General features: G+C 55.7%; 1 protein-coding gene across 6 annotated transcripts in view; it reads left to right on the top strand.

Annotated features, from left to right (window-relative positions):
* IQSEC3 (IQ motif and Sec7 domain ArfGEF 3) overlaps positions 1 to 15,236 on the top strand; it is a 98,447-nt gene that overhangs the window by 60,480 nt on the left and 22,731 nt on the right. For all 6 annotated transcript variants that reach the window (XM_067756104.1, XM_067756103.1, XM_067756108.1 and 3 more), the window contains exon 5: positions 2,055 to 2,216. In XM_067756104.1, coding sequence (XP_067612205.1) covers positions 2,055 to 2,216 — 162 coding nt within the window. The remainder of the gene's footprint in view (positions 1 to 2,054; positions 2,217 to 15,236) is intronic.

Raw genomic sequence — 15,236 nt, 5'->3', positions numbered from 1 at the left:
CCTCTGGGCCACGCCTGATCCTTGAGATAGTGTGGGAATACTCATTTTATTTTTATTTATTTATTTATTTTTGCGGTACACGGGCCTCTCACTGTTGTGGCCTCTCCCGCTGTGGAGCACAGGCTCCGGACGCGCAGGCTCAGCGGCCATGGCTCACGGGCAAAGCCGCTCTGCGGCACGTGGGATCTTCCCGGACCGGGGCACGAACCCACGTCCCCTGCATCAGCAGGCGGACTCTCAACCACTGCGCCACCAGGGAAGCCCCTCATTTTATTTTTAATTGATAAGAATTTATGTTAAAGATTAGGGTTAAAACACCTCAAACCTATGCTTTAACCACTAGTACTGCTAGATGAAGCTAGGCTTTGAAAAGTGAGAAAATTTCAGAGAAAATGCACTATTAAGTAAATAATAGTACAAGTAGTATAAGGCTTGGGCAGAAAGCATTCGGGTAGGACATGAAGTTAAGAAAACAGGGAGTATCAATCTCATGGGGTTGATGACACGGAGAGAAGAGGCAGTGACCAAAGCAGGAAAGGGTGGGGGGAGCAGAGACCTGGCGCAAGGAATGGGGGTGCGGGGGGCGGATAGGAGGGGAGTGTCAAGCAAGCAGAGGTGAAGCAGAAGAGAACAGGGGCGTGGGAGCGGAGAAATGAACAACCACCATAGCTCAGAGCCCCCAGCCAGAACTTCCTTGCAACCAAGAGGTATACAGCTGGTGGCAAGCAGAGGAAACACACCTGCCCGTCCTGTGGAGATTTCAAGTACATGAGGCACTCGTCTCCACCCTCCACTCACCCCTTCCTTCATAGCCCTGAGGCGGGAAACACGGCATCCCTCCTGCCTAATCAATGAGGACTGAGCAGAAACCATTCACCTGTGTGTTCATTTACTCATTCAGAAGTTATGTTTGGAGTGCTTGGCACGGAAACCACAAAGATGAGGAAGACACATCCCCCGGTTTCAAGCAGCTTCTATTCTAGGGGGAATAGCTACCGTTCATAGCTCACCTGACATAAAACATTTGCAGATTTCCTAACAAGTTCTAGAGAGAGCATCATTATGCCATTTTACAGACCAGGAAACAGGCTCACACAGGTGAGCTGAGCCCTGTGAAACAGCTAGTAAGCGGCAGAGCTGGGTGAAGTCAGACCTGTGTGACTCCCATCGCTCCTTCGTGTACCTCAGGCTGCCACCCTGGTGAGCACAGCCCTACCCTCGCTTCTGCACACACACACGTACCTGGATCCCACAAGACAGTGGTTCTCAAATTATCTATAGTGAAGGACCAGTTTGGGTTTTTATCCAATATGTTGTGGGCTGACACTTCTGTAAAATACAATTAAAATGAGTTGCTAGAAAAACAGTCAGATGCTTGGTTGTCCTGAAAATGTCAACGTGCTATAAAAGGGTCTAAAGGCTTAGCCTCTATTTCTGTACTTATCTTCTCCTGGACCGGTAAGCTTCAGCTCAGGGAGCAGCATGGATTTGCAGACCAAGCTGGGAGCACATGGGCCTTAAGACACAGCACTCACACCCACACCCACACACAGACTCAAGCCTGGGAAAGTCAACCCTGAAGAGCAGGGTCTTTCTTGTGTCTGCCACACACAGGGAAGAGGGGTGTGGTAGGAGATCCCACCTCCATTTCCCAGTCTCCTCTGCCCTCCCGGTTCGAGCGTGGGTCCTGAGTGTAGACAGCAGGATACAGGTGGGAGGAAGGGCTGGGGGACCTCAGGGTCAGATCCAGTGGGACTGAGGCAGGAAGACGGAAGGGACACCTCTCCACCTGCTCTGGAATCTACTTGGCCAGACCTCCCCAGTCCCGCACCATCTTCACTCCTGTGCAGGGAGGTTCAGGAGAACGTGGCGAGAGGGGCTTTTTAAGGGGAGCCCCTCTGCAGTGGAAGGAATGCTGACATTTCCTGGGAATTCTGCCCAAGGACCTCCAGGCACTTTTGTGGGTTCCCTAGGCAGGAAGAAAGGGAGGAAAGGCGTCATGGGGAGACTTGCCTCACTCTCTACCCCTCCTCCCCTCCCCACCCCACCCCCAGAAACCCGGACAAGGGCATCCAGTTCCTGATCTCTCGAGGCTTCATCCCCGACACCCCCATCGGAGTGGCCCATTTCCTGCTCCAGCGTAAGGGCCTGAGCCGCCAGATGATCGGAGAGTTCCTGGGCAACAGCAAGAAGCAGTTCAACCGCGACGTGCTCGAGTGAGTGCCCCGCTCGGGCTCCTCCCCGCCCTCCTGGCCCACCCTCCCGGATCTCCTGGGCGGCCTGGGACCTCAGCGGGGGAAGGCCACGGGGAGGACAGGACCTCTAAAGTCTGGGTGGATTCCCAGAAGTCCTGGCTCCAGTCCTGGTGGCTTCCTGATTGGTCCAGGAGCCAGCATCCCCATGGTCCTTAGCCAATCACCTGCCTCCCCTCCAGTCATTAGGCCGCTTACTGAGCCAAGGTGCTCCTCCGCGTAGGCATTGTAGGCGCTGTGGATGGGGACGCGGCTGGCGCTGGGGACGCGCGCGGCTGGGGCTGGCACAGAAATGGTCAAGGGAGACCAAAAGGCATGTGAGTGAACCTGAAAAAAGAAGGCCGTCAGCTCTGGGGCCATCTCCGCCTGGGGGACCGGCCCTTCAGCACCCTCTCCTGCCACCCGTCCAGCCCCCAGCCCCTGAGTGTCCGCTTTATATCGTGGGGGAAACATGAGGCAGAAAAAGAAGGGGTTAGACTGAGGGGTTTTAGAGCCAGAAAGTACTATGATTCCATAAAGGTAGACTGAGCACCAAGGTTGAAGTCCAGGAGGTGGGGGATTTGGCGGTGAGGGGGCCGCTTTTGCTATAGCGCCCTGCTTCTTGGGTGTGGCGCTGTGGATAGGTAGGCGAGCCCCAGGGCAAGGGGAGCATTCCCTGGGGTGGAGGGGCAGGGCCTTGGAGCCCCCTCTCCTCTGGCAGAGAGGGGGCGAGGCTCCGTGAAGTCTGCTCTGGACCGTCTCTCCCCACGCCTCTCCCGATGCCCCTCCTCTCTTCTGCTGGGCCCCCGCCCCACACTCACTTCCTTCTCGAAGGTCACCATTCTGTAAGGAGCCCTCCCCACTTCTCTCCCCACCCCCTTCTCCTTGGGTACAGTCTGCAGGAGTCCTGGGAGAACCTCGTCCTTTTGTACTTGCTCTTGAAGCAGCCAGGGCTACAGAGGGCTGGGGGCTCCTGCTTCAGGGCGTAGAAGCGCGGAGTCCCTGTCAGTGTCCCCTGGGTGGGACTCAGACACCTGGCTTCTCTATGTGGAGCCGCCCGCTGCTGTGTCTGCTCTCCGGGCCTGCATTTCCGGGCCTGCGGGTGGGAGGGGCTGGGTTAGGAGGCGAGATCTGCTGTGCTCGGGAATCCCGGTCACATGCCTAAACTCAGGACGGGATAGCTGTTGCCTGAGTGCAGTCAGAAGAGAGGGGGCTTGGACCCATTCAAGGGACCGGGAAATCCCCGATGGCCCTTCGCTGACAGAAGCCAGCTCCTGCCTCTGACTCTTGGTGGCTTTGGGCAATCAGCTGCTCCCCCCAGGGCTGGTGTTCTGAGTGCCTAAACCCCTAAATGGACAGCATTTCTCTACCTTCCCCCTCTCCCTCTGGCTCCCCTTCCCCATCACACCACCCCTGCTGTGTGGGTGCCCCGAGGGGATGCCTTGAGGAAATGGCAGAAGAGGAGAAAGATCAAGTATTCCGTCTCCTTCCTTTCCTGTTTTCCTCTATCTGGTTCATCTGTCCAGCATGAACTTTTCATTTGCCTTTGTCCCGTTTCCACTGGCGAAGGAGTACAGTTGCTGCGCCCGATGGCTTCATTCCTTCCTGCTGCCCCACACCCCCTGGGTGACCCGGCTTTGTCCGTCTGCTCTGGGGCAGGGGTGACTGCTTCACTCCCAGGCCCTGACTGCCTCGTCTGTTCTCTTCTGCCTTTCCAGACCCCATGTGGCCTGGCCCCGGAATCCTGACCTGCTAGGCCCCTGTTGATCTGTAGCTCTGGGAACACACGGTGTTTCTGCAGCCCGGGGTGTGCTGAGCAGCACAATGGAGGCTAATTTCCACATCCTGCCTGGGCGATCGTGTGGGCTGGAGATGCAGACCGGCCGCTGCCGCCTGTGCCGAGAGGGGAGGTGGGCTGGGGTCTAGGGCTCGCGGCTGAGCGGGCTCAGGCTTGGATGAGAAGGCAGTGTGGGGGCAGGAGAGGTGGCTGGACCCGAGAGTCCGGCTCTGGCCCCTGCTCTGCTCCTGACACGCTCTGGAGCGTTTGCAAGTCACTTCTCCAGGCTTCCTCATCTGCAAAGAGAGAGGGTTGAGCTATGTGATCTCAGAGGTCCCTCCAGAGCCAGTGAATGTATCGTCTTTCCTAATCCTTAGTGCGTTTGTAGCACCCTGGCGTCATGCAAAATCATTTGCCCTGAACAAGCTTTGTCATCCTGCCAGAGCTGCCCAGAGCAGCCCTCAGGCTCCAGGACGAGGCTGGGGTGCCAGCGTTCACGGGGGAACGAGATGGCCATTCACCACTCATTCAGCAAATATTGAGTGCCTACTGTATGCTGGGAATAGGGCTGCACTGGGCATCCCATGTGTGTACGTGTCGGGGCGGGGTGCGCGGGGAGAGGAACAGGCCTGGCTCGTGGCCTCAGGGAAGTTATAGACCCAGGGCTCAACGGGGAGAGATGTGAGGAGGAACATGGAAAGAGAGTGAGGGGCCCTCGAGCCTCCAGTGGGCACTGTGGGCTTAGGGGGTGTCGAATACAGAGCTGAGCCCCAATTCTGCCACAGTGAACGCCTCAGTCCCTCGTGCTGTGTTCTGCAGCCGTGCAGGCCCTGGGCTCTGAGGCCCCAGCGGACGGCCTGCGCGTGGCAGCTCCACGGAAAGGAGCCCTCCTCCCCCAGGTCTGCAGCGCGCCGACGGCCTGGTCTGTCTGCTGCGAGGTGCCTGGAGAGGATGAAGAAGCAGGAAGAGACAGGCACTGGCAGGGCAGCAAGACGCTGGGGTTTTTGGTATCTCCCTGCCACTCAAGCCAGCTCTCTCGGAACCCTTCAGGATCCACTGCCTCTTCCTAACTCCCACCAGAGAAAACACACAGTGACAGTCACCCAGTGCCGTGTGTCCAGGCCGGGAAGGCTTCACTGGGATTCTGCACGCGCCCCTGCCCCTGCCGTTGACATTCAGCCTGTCATATCCATTCTGTACAAAGCTGTTTGCTGAATAAAAGACATAAATCACCCATCCCCTTGGAGACCGAGACAGCCCAAGCCACCGCTCTCTCCATGATGCAGCCAGATGGGAAGGGGAGAGGCTGAAAGTCTCTGGGAGGGGAAGGGATGGGGCCCTCCCCCCACTCCTGGGCCTGGGGGGACAGGAAGAGCAGAGGAGCTGGGCCAAGCAGAATCTGTCCCAGCCACTGATTCGCCTCTGAGCATCACAGATGCGGTGATGACATTTGCCTCCGGGGTCAGGCCCTCGGTGCTCTGGGAAGCTGACCCTCCATCCCTTTGTGTCCTGGTTCCATGGATGCCCCATTCCAAGGAAGAATGTATCCAACCAGGCTTTATCAAATAATAATATGAGGCATTCTGAGCTCAAAGGGCCATGTCCATTCCAGTGTTGACCTGGGAAGGTGTTGTGTTTTGGTCGTTGGCATTTGTTTTTTTGTTTTTTTTAGGAGAAACCAGCCTCAATTTCCTCATTTGTCAAACGGGGATAATAGACCCAGTCATAGGAATTAACTTTTTTTAAGTGCATATAAAGTGCTTAACTCAGTGCTTGAGGCTTAGTACATTCTTTTAAAATGTCAGCTATTTCTATTATTATTTCTCCCACTTAAAAGCACAGGGCATTAGACCCCTCCCGCCTCTCCTTCCCCTCGGCTCCCTCCCCCAACACAGGGAAACCTCCCACTCCTCAGGGCTGGTCTGAGACAGAGTTCCGGGGAAGGGAGGGGACCACCTCGAGCTTGGAGGAAGTCCTCCCCTGGTGCTGAGGGGGAAGGGCAGTGGGAGACAAAGGGCAGCGGAGATCAGGATTCTCTGGGGCTGCGAGCGTCTCGCTCTCAGTTTTCACGTGGCTGGGAAATTTGCCTCTGCTCCATTTCCTTTCTGAAATGCACGCTTCAGCAGGTTTGAAGGCCAGCGGATGGGGAAACGTTGTGTGCTGGCTGTGAGCAGTCTCTTTCCCGGCCCGGGTGATCTTCACACCCGCGGAGGGCATCTGTCGTTTCCAAGGAAACGCAGGAAGGGCAGCTTTGGGGTTGAGTAGCCAGAAGAAAGTTTCCCCGGGCGTTCCTTCTCTCACTGTGTCTGCCCCGTTCTTTGTTAGATATTAGAGTCTGACGTTGTAGTCGGATTTCATCATTTCATTTCCATGGAAATGTTCTGGCCAGAGTGCAGCAGATTGGCTCTTCTTAGGGGACATTGAGAAATGAAGACAGATTGTCTGTCAAAGTCCGCCGGCTGGAGGGCTCTGGCCTCTCCTCGCTAGGAAGGAATGGTTTGAGCAGGTCCTGCGTGTCGTCTGTGTGTAGCCTCGGAAGGGTTGCCTTGCTCCTGAGGAGATCCACGGGGCAGGGGAGAGCGGGCTGGGGCCCAGGCCCACTCTGACGGGTCTGGAGAGAGGCTGAGGCAGGCAGGGATAGAAGACTTTGGGGGCTATTTCCACTGTTCTGAAAACTTGATGCTGCCGCCCACTCAGAGGAATGGAAGGAGGGGGTCTCTTCTCACTGTGGTGTCTTTGGGTTTTATGACTTTGACCCCTCACCCCTCCAGTGCCCTTTCCCCTATCCCCACCACCGCGCGCGCACACACACACGCACGCGCGCGTGCTCACACACACAGAGATGAGAGATTCTACGTGACAGGAGAGAGTCCCTGGCATTTAAAAGAATCATTTGCTCCTGTATGTGGAGATCTTGGAACCCCAGAGTGGGGTGAAAAACTCCAGAGTTGAGACTCTCTTGGCTTCGTCACAGCTGCATAGAAATTGGACTTTTACACAAAAATGAACATACCCACCACCCATTCCCCTCCTGAGTACCCAGGGCCCGGCTCTGGAGAGGTCTCTCTGGATCCTGTGTGATGTTCAGGTGTGGCTGAGACTGGCCGCTCTTTGCCGTGGGACTTCCTGGGAGTCACTCCCCGCGGGTTTCTCAGGAGGGCCATCTGTGAGCGAGCAGGCAGCTCACACACATCCAGCGTGTATCGTGTGCCAGCAGGAACGGTTCTAAGAGCCTTGCGTGCAAAGCCGCATACCATCTTGCCAGCAGCGCTGTGAGGCCAGTGCTGGGAGTCTGCACCAAATAAAGGAAACAGAGGAACGGAGCGGGTGGGGCGCTTGCCACAGTCCAGGGCTGAGCAGCGGCTGAGACCTGAAGCCTGGCAGAGAGGTCCATAACCTGAGCCCTAAATGCCACACCATCCTACCTTGTGCCTCATCCCGACAGATGTGTGTCTGAATGCCTTTACAGTGCTTGTCAGAGCCCAGCTGCGAATCGTGGTGCTGAGAAATGCTCTAGACGGTCAGCTAGTCCAGCTCTCTCATTCTACCCGGCCAGGGACTGAGGCCCAGAGAGAAGAAATGGCTAGTGCCCAGGCCAGGGGCAGGGTAACTGAACTGAACCAGATGCTATCCCATCCCTGACTCACCTTTATTTGCTGGGCCCCAACCCTCTCATCTGGGAAGAAAACAGAGCTGAGAAACTGATCCACAAATCTGCATTGATCTGAGCTACCTCAGTTTCCTCTCTCTGATAGATGTATGTTTTAAACAGTTGACGGGTCTGATGATGAAATTTCAGGCGAGTTCACTGGCGATGAAGGAAAGAGTCTTCACACCTGCGCTAGAGGGATCTACAGATCTACTTACTCACGGGGCACGTGAGCTCCGATTCGGTCCCTAATGGGAACACTCGTTTCTTTTTTTCTTAATATATATTTTTTAATTGAAGTATGTTGATTTACAATATTGTGCCAATCTCTGCGGTACAGCACAGTGACTCAGTTATACACATGTAGACTTTCTTTTTTTAATATTCTTTTCCATTATGGTTTGTTGCAGGATATTGAGTATAGTTCCCTGTGCAAGGTGCATTAGGACCTTGTTTATCCATTCTAAATGTAATAATTTGCATCTACCAACCTCAAACTCCCAAACCATCCCTCTCCCTCCCCCGCCTCCCCCGCCTTGGCAACCACAAGTCTGGAGAACCTCATTTCTTTCTTTCTTTTTTTTTTTTTTGCGGTATGCGGGCCTCTCACTGTTGTGGCCTCTCCCGCTGCGGAGCACAGGCTCCGGATGCGCAGGCTCCGCGGCCATAGCTCACGGGCCCAGCCGCTCCGCGGCATGTGGGATCTTCCCGGACCGGGGCACGAACCCGCGTCCCCTGCATCAGCAGGCGGACTCTCAACCACTGCGCCACCAGGGAAGCCCTGGAGAGCCTCATTTCTTAAGCTCTGTTATAAACTGGGAGCTTTACATACATTGTCTCTTCTAAAACCCATACCACCCCGCCCCACCCGCCCACTGGACGTTTTAGGTGTTAGCTCCATTCTAGAGATGGGGAAAATGAGGCACAGTGAGGCTGAGTGACTTGAACTGAAGACCTATATGGTGGAGACAAGATTCAAACCCAAGGGTGCCTGACACCAAAGGCCTGACTTCTTCCCGTCCTACCCCTGTCACTGGCACAGAGCGTGGGTCTCAAAGCCTGGTCCCCCAAACAGGAGCAGCGCCCAGGAGCTCGTTAGCAACGTCGATCCTCGGACTCCAGCCCAGACGCCTGGATTCAGAAACCCTGGGGTGGTGCCTAGCTCCGTGCAGTTGATCAGCCAGCTGGGTGGTTCTGGTGCGCCCTCAGGTTTGAGAACCACGGGCGAACAGGGGGCTGCCGGGCCCAGCAGAAGGGTAGTAGCCTCCGCGTCCACACGGACTCCCGATGTGTGGGGGCGGTTTCAAGGTGCACCAGCCGCCATCCCTTCTGAGGACTTCAAACAAGATTTTCTTTGTCCCCGTGTTGTCACCAGGGACTCTGGCAGGTCCTCCTGCTCTAGTTTCTTGGCCACGTTGCACTCTTCCAGAAAGCCTCGACCTTCGTCTGGCTCGTTATGAGTTCCGACTAACAAAAATAACTCCCTAGCGGGTGGGGACATTTTTAATTGAATCGGATGAGACAAGAACGGCAGAAGTAACACCCGGGTTCCTCCAGCTCGTGGCGGTGGGCAGCTTCGTTTTCCATCCTAATCCTGAAAGCTGGCCCCGGCTCCGCCTGGAGCAGAGACCCACATGGGCACCGCACACACCTCTTCCCGGCCTTGGCCTGTACCTCACCTTCCAGGTCTTTGCTATCTCTTCCAGACAATTAAAAATCCCTGCTGCTATCACTACCTATTTTCAGCTCCCAACCAGTTCCTTTGTCTGCCAGACACTGTCTTGCTATCGTTAAAAAAAAAAATAGTGGCAATGACGAAATTCATTTTGATCACAGTTGTGTGCACCGCTTCATCTCCCTGCAACACAGACTGACGCCACACACGGATGTGTTACCGAGCAACTTCCTGCAAGGTTGTACCTGTTTATACAGATGCGGGGAACAGCTGTGCTTACGCTTCCCCAGCCCTTGGAAGGGACTTGCCACAGAAACCCACAGAAAGGAGAAGCCCCCCACCCCAGCAAGAGCACCTCCGCTATCACCCCCAGTCAGCGGCCCCTCCGAGGCAGGTCCAGACAGCACGTCAGGAGCTGCCTCTCAGGGCCAGGTCGCCGGGTTCTCAGCACTCACTGGCCTGCGTCGTTGGCTGAAGGAAATGGGAAGCACGTGCACTCCAGGCCGTCTCGCTGCCCGTGGTCTGGAATCCACGGGGCCCTTCCCTCGGCAGCCGTGTCCAGGGGTCAGGTCCAGCTGATCAGGGCCACCAGGCAGAGCTTCCAAAGGCGCCGGCCGCAGGGCTCCTTCCCCAGCTGACCGTGTGCTCACAGCCCCGTTCATTCTTGAGTTTGGTCTGTCACTCACTCATTCATCCACCCCAGGAATGTTTACTGAGTTTATACATACGCCAGGGATGCAGAGACCGACTCCAGGCGTCGGGGAGCGCGTGGCACGGTGGGAGGACAGGCAGATGCTTGGGTGACACGGGAGACACAGCAGAGGCACCGCGGAGGTCAAGGAAGATTCCAGAGAGATGGAAGGCAGACCTGGAGGTTGGGGGTGGGCGGCAGGAAGGAAGAGCAGTGTGTGCGAACCTGGGGCCGTGGGAGAGCCAGGCTGCAGGGCTGGAGTCAGAACGCGGAAGGGGCAGGAGATTCTGGGAGCAACCAGGGCCGTGCTTTGCTGGGGAGCTCAGGCTTCATATGAGGGGTGTGGGAAACCTCGAAAAAGTATAAGCAGAGGAGTGAGTGACGGGGCCAAATGGTCGTCCTAGAAGTGTTGTTCCGGAAGATGGTTTGGAGGCAGGGAGGCTGGTTCGGAGGCTATTGAAGGACTGGTTGTGGCCCTTACCCTCAGCAGAGGCTGCAGGGAGGGTAGAGGCGGGTGGAGCCCAGAGGCAGCGAGAGGCAGCAGGGCCTGGTGACTGGGGTGGGCGGAGAACAGAGGTGGCCGGTCACAGCGAACAGCCTCCTGGGCTGCTGAGGATTCGGAACACTAGGTCTTTGTGTGTGAATATGTCTTTGCCACAGGCCCACCGGAGTAATCTGTACAGATTATACCAAATAAACACATATATATTTTTAGCTTTGAGGGGAGAGCGATGCTGGGTGTGGTGACATTTCATCTGAAGAATTCCTCAAACTAGACATTATCAAATATTTACTCAGAGCAAGTTAAAATATTAAATAAAACATAAAATATGTCCACCCTGACTTTCCTGCGAGAGATGCCAGCACAACCTGTGGCCTTGTGAAGATTGCCCAAGGACTGACCTTTGCACTCAGCAGCCCTCATCCACGCTTAGTAGCACCATTACTTAAGGGGGTCTCTTCTGAACACTGTAGGTTAACAACAACAACAACAAAAATTAACTAGTTAGTGACTAATGGTAAAATAATAAGGGTGAACTCACGGCTACACTTAAGAGTTGTAGTGCGCGGTGGCATTCAGAGCCATAGGAATGGGTGAGGCCCCTAGGAAGAGGTTGTAAAGTGGGGGAAGGGACCTGGTGGGCAGCCCTGAGTTAGAGGCCAGGGGGAGGAGGGCCTGCGATGGAGGAGGGGTGCCTCCGGAGAGGAGAGAGTCAACCTAGGGGAGGGCAATGGGATGGAAATAAGAGAGAGGAGTGTTCCAAGGAGGGAGTCTTTAACTGCGTTGACTCTGCCAGGAGGCCGGTGTGATGAGGACAGACGTTGGCGCCACTGGACTTGGCAACATGGCGGCCATTGGTGGCCTTGACAAGAGTTTTAATGGAATGCTGGGGTAGATGCTTGGCTGGAGCGGGTTGAAAAGTGAATGGGATTGAGCAAGTGGAAATAGCATGAGTAGGGATGACTTCTAGAAATTTGGCTCCAAAGAGGAGTAGAGGGACTTTCCCAGTGGTGCAGTGGCTGAGAATCCACCTGCCAATGCAGGGGACACAGGTTCAAGCCCTGGTCCAGGAAGATCCCACATGCCGCGGAGCAACTAATCCCGTGCGCCACAACTACTGAGGCTGCGTTCTAGAGCCCGCGAGCCACAACTACTGAGCCCGCGTGCCGCAACTACTGAAGTCCACGCGCCTAGAGCCTGTGCTCTGTAACAAGAGAAGCCACTGCAATGAGAAGCCCGTGCACCGCAACAAAGAGTAGCCCCCGCTAGCCTCAACTAGAGAAAGCCCGTGCGCAGAAACGAAGACCCAACACAGCCAAAAATAAATAAATAAATAAATAAATAAATATTTTAAAAAAGAGGCGTAGAGAAAAGAATTAGTGACTACAGAGCAAAGAAGGGTTGAGGCTGGGTTTTAATTTGTAAAATAGAAAAGGCAAGACTTTGGGTGCTAATGACGATGATTGAGTAGATACTAAACTGATATGAAAGAACATCTCCAACTTCATGTGTCCAAAACTGAAGTCTCGATCTCTCCAGCATGTATGTCCACCCATCTCAAAAACTAGTACCACCAGGCCCCCAGGTGTTCATGCCCGAGCTCTGAGACTCACCGCCGACTCCTTTTCCCTACCGCCCACATTCCTTCCATCACCTTGTCCCATCAGTTCTCCCTCCAGGATGTCTCTCAGATTCTGAGCTGGCCTGGTCTGTTCAGGTCTGTTCAGGTCCATTCAATTTGTTCCACCTTAGCCAAGGCTCGTCGTCTCTAGCCTGAACCTCTGTAGGTGCATCCTGATGGCCCCCTGCTTCTCTCTTGCTCCTGCCCTTCCTTTTTCATTCATTCTCGCCCAACACCAGAGAAATCATCTTAAAACAAACTGGATCTTATCATGTCTCCCCCACCCCTCCCCCTCCCTTAATCAGATCCTACTCATCTTTTAGGTCTCTGCTCAAATGTCACATCCCCAAAGAGGCATTTCTGGACACACCAATAAAAAGTACATCTCCTTTGTCCCCTCACAAAACCCTGTCTTTTCCCTACACAGAACTTGTCACGATTATAATGAAATAATTATTATTATTAATTTATTTTTTTTAGTAAGATTTTTTTTTTTAGATGTTGGTAGGAGTTTATTAATTAATTAATTTATTTTTGCTGTGTTGGGTCTTCGTTTCTGTGCGAGGGCTTCCTCTAGTTGTGGCAAGTGGGGGCCGCTCTTCATCGCGGTGCGTGGGCCTCTTACTATCGCGGCCTCTCGTTGTGGAGCACAGGCTCCAGACGCGCAGGCTCAGCGGCCATGGCTCACGGGCCTAGTTGCTCCGCGGCATGTGGGATCCTCCCAGACCAGGGCTCGAACCCGTGTCCCCTGCATCGGCAGGCGGACTCCCAACCACTGCGCCACCAGGGAAGCCCAAATAATTATTTTTGACTCTGCGCTTAATGCCAGTCTCTCTCACCGGGGCAGGATCTGTGTTTGTGCTGTTTGCCACTTATCCCAGGTCCCTAGCACAGTGCTGCACATGCAGAGGCGCTTAATGCATGCGGGGGGGTGGGGGTGGGGGAGGGAGGGGGGGCAGGCTAGCTACTGGGGGTCAGAGAAAGCCCCAGGAGGCAGAAGGTAGGCGGTCAGGGGTTTGGTCCGCTGCTGTGGGCTCCGTGTCCCAGGCCAGCTCAGAAACTGCAGGGTGGCCACATGGCCTCATGTGACTGCTGACAGTGGAGTGGCCTTCACCCGTGACTCTGTGATGTGTCCAACTGCCCCTCCTTGGGCCCTCACAGGTCCCACCAGGCATCTGGGTGAGAGAGCAGCCCCCAGCGAGAGATGCATTAGCAACAGCCCCCGGGAGGGAACATGCCAGGAGTGCGATGCGTGCAGTGCCCCCTGCAAGGTCAGCTCTCTCGTGAGCTTTGGTTTCCTCATACAGTAAAAAATAACAGGATGATGCTTAATATCCCACCGGACTGAGGAGATGAAGTCATTGCCCGCTTAGTGAAGCACTGAAAAAAATACTCAGTGAAGGAGGTGCAGAGGGAGCTGCCCACTGGCGTAGATTGGGGAGGGTCTCCCTAGCAGAGGGAACACCAAGCAAGCCCCTTTGCAGTCTCAGTTTTACCTTCTGTAAAATAGGGAGATTATACACCAGAAACGACCACCCAGAAACGTGTGATTTTTTTCACCTTAAAGGTGATCAGAGAGGAGAGGGCTGTTGGCTGTGCTGGTGGAGGTGGCACAGGATCTGGAGAACTGCCAGAAGTCTGCTCCCAGCAGGATTTCAGGGTGATGAAGAAGAAGACGGACAGGAGGGGAGGTTTTAGGTGCAAGTGATCTGCAGAACACGGGAAGAACGGGAGACGGGGAGAGGAGAGGAGAGAGAGCCAAGGTCAGGTGCAGGCTGGCACCTTAGGGAGGGAAAGGAGAGCCACGCTGTGCAGAGGGGCGAGGACCGTGGGGAGTGATTCCTGGATGACGGAGCCCCCGTTACAAGGTGAGGGTCCACCAGGGCATGGCCTCGGCCCGGCCACCTGCCCCAGGAGGGCACTGGTTCCCTGGGAGGCGGGGAGAAGCAGCCAGTCGTGTGAGCTGTATTCCAAAGCCAGCCAGAAACGACGCTGCCCTCGCCTGCTGCCTGCAAGCATCCGCGGAGCCTCCAGAGGCTGCCTGTGGGCCGGCTCTGGGTCTGGGTCCTCATCAGAGAATGTCACAGTGGGGCAAGGGGTCACCTGGCCCAACCCCCAGCTCTACAGACAGGAAACGACTTGCAGGCAGTAGTGTCTTTCCGCCTCTCAAGACAGCTTCTGGGGGTTTTGCAGAAAACGTCTGGATTTTTTCTCAAAGATCTGACAACCCCAGACCACCTGCCCATCAAACAGCGATGCCTGTGGTGGCAACTGCAGGGAGCAAGGCAGGAAATCAGTGTGTGTGTGTGCGTGTGCGCGCCTGCGCGCGCATACGTGTGTGTATGCGCGCATACGTGTGTGTATGCGCACGTGCCGTGGAGAAGGGGTGGGGCTGTCTGTCTCTCCCTCCCGCGCTCCCTCCCTCACCACCCCACCACAAAAGCAGCCCCTGAGAGCCGAGAGGACACGCGTGCTCCCGTGAGCTCCCAGGCTCTCATTTTAAAAGCATCCCCCCGACCTTGCGCTCGGCTCAGCCATTCGTTTTCAGTTTCTGAGGATCGGCTGGCGAGTTTGAGGGATGCTGGTTCCCAGGCACTGCTCTCAATCGTCTAGTTGGTAAATCCGGGGTAGGGCCGGGGCCCTGCATTTTAACCGGCTGCCTGAAGGCTCTGCCATGGGGTCCTGCAAGAGGTGGGCTGTAGGGCCTCCCCAGCCCCTGGCACAGGTGTCCGCCCGCAGAGGCCTGCACAGCCCGCGCCGTGGGTGGTGTAGCCTGCTGCCTGCTCTGCGGGCTGGCGTTTCCATCCAGCTGAGTCTCCTGCCCTGGCCCTTGACTCTCCGGCTTATTACTGGAGCGGCCAGCAGCAGTCACCGGAGTGAAGGGCTGGAAAGCCGGCCGCCGTGCTTGGCTGGGCACGTCTGCCAGCTCCCGGCTGCTCTGCGGCCACCTCCCGCCGCTTCCCTCGGTGCCCATCGTGGGGTCAGCCCTGGTCCAGAGCATGGGGGACAGTCCATGGACAGAGGTTCTGGGAGGGACACCACTGAGGGACACAGGGTGCCGGGACCGTGGGGTTCAGAGTCGTGCAGGGG

This window comes from Pseudorca crassidens, chromosome 11 (assembly GCF_039906515.1).
Source record: "Pseudorca crassidens isolate mPseCra1 chromosome 11, mPseCra1.hap1, whole genome shotgun sequence".
NCBI classification, from domain to species: Eukaryota; Metazoa; Chordata; class Mammalia; order Artiodactyla; family Delphinidae; genus Pseudorca; species Pseudorca crassidens.
The sequence above is the reverse complement of the archived record's forward strand: the minus strand, read 5'-3'. Positions and strand labels throughout refer to the sequence as shown.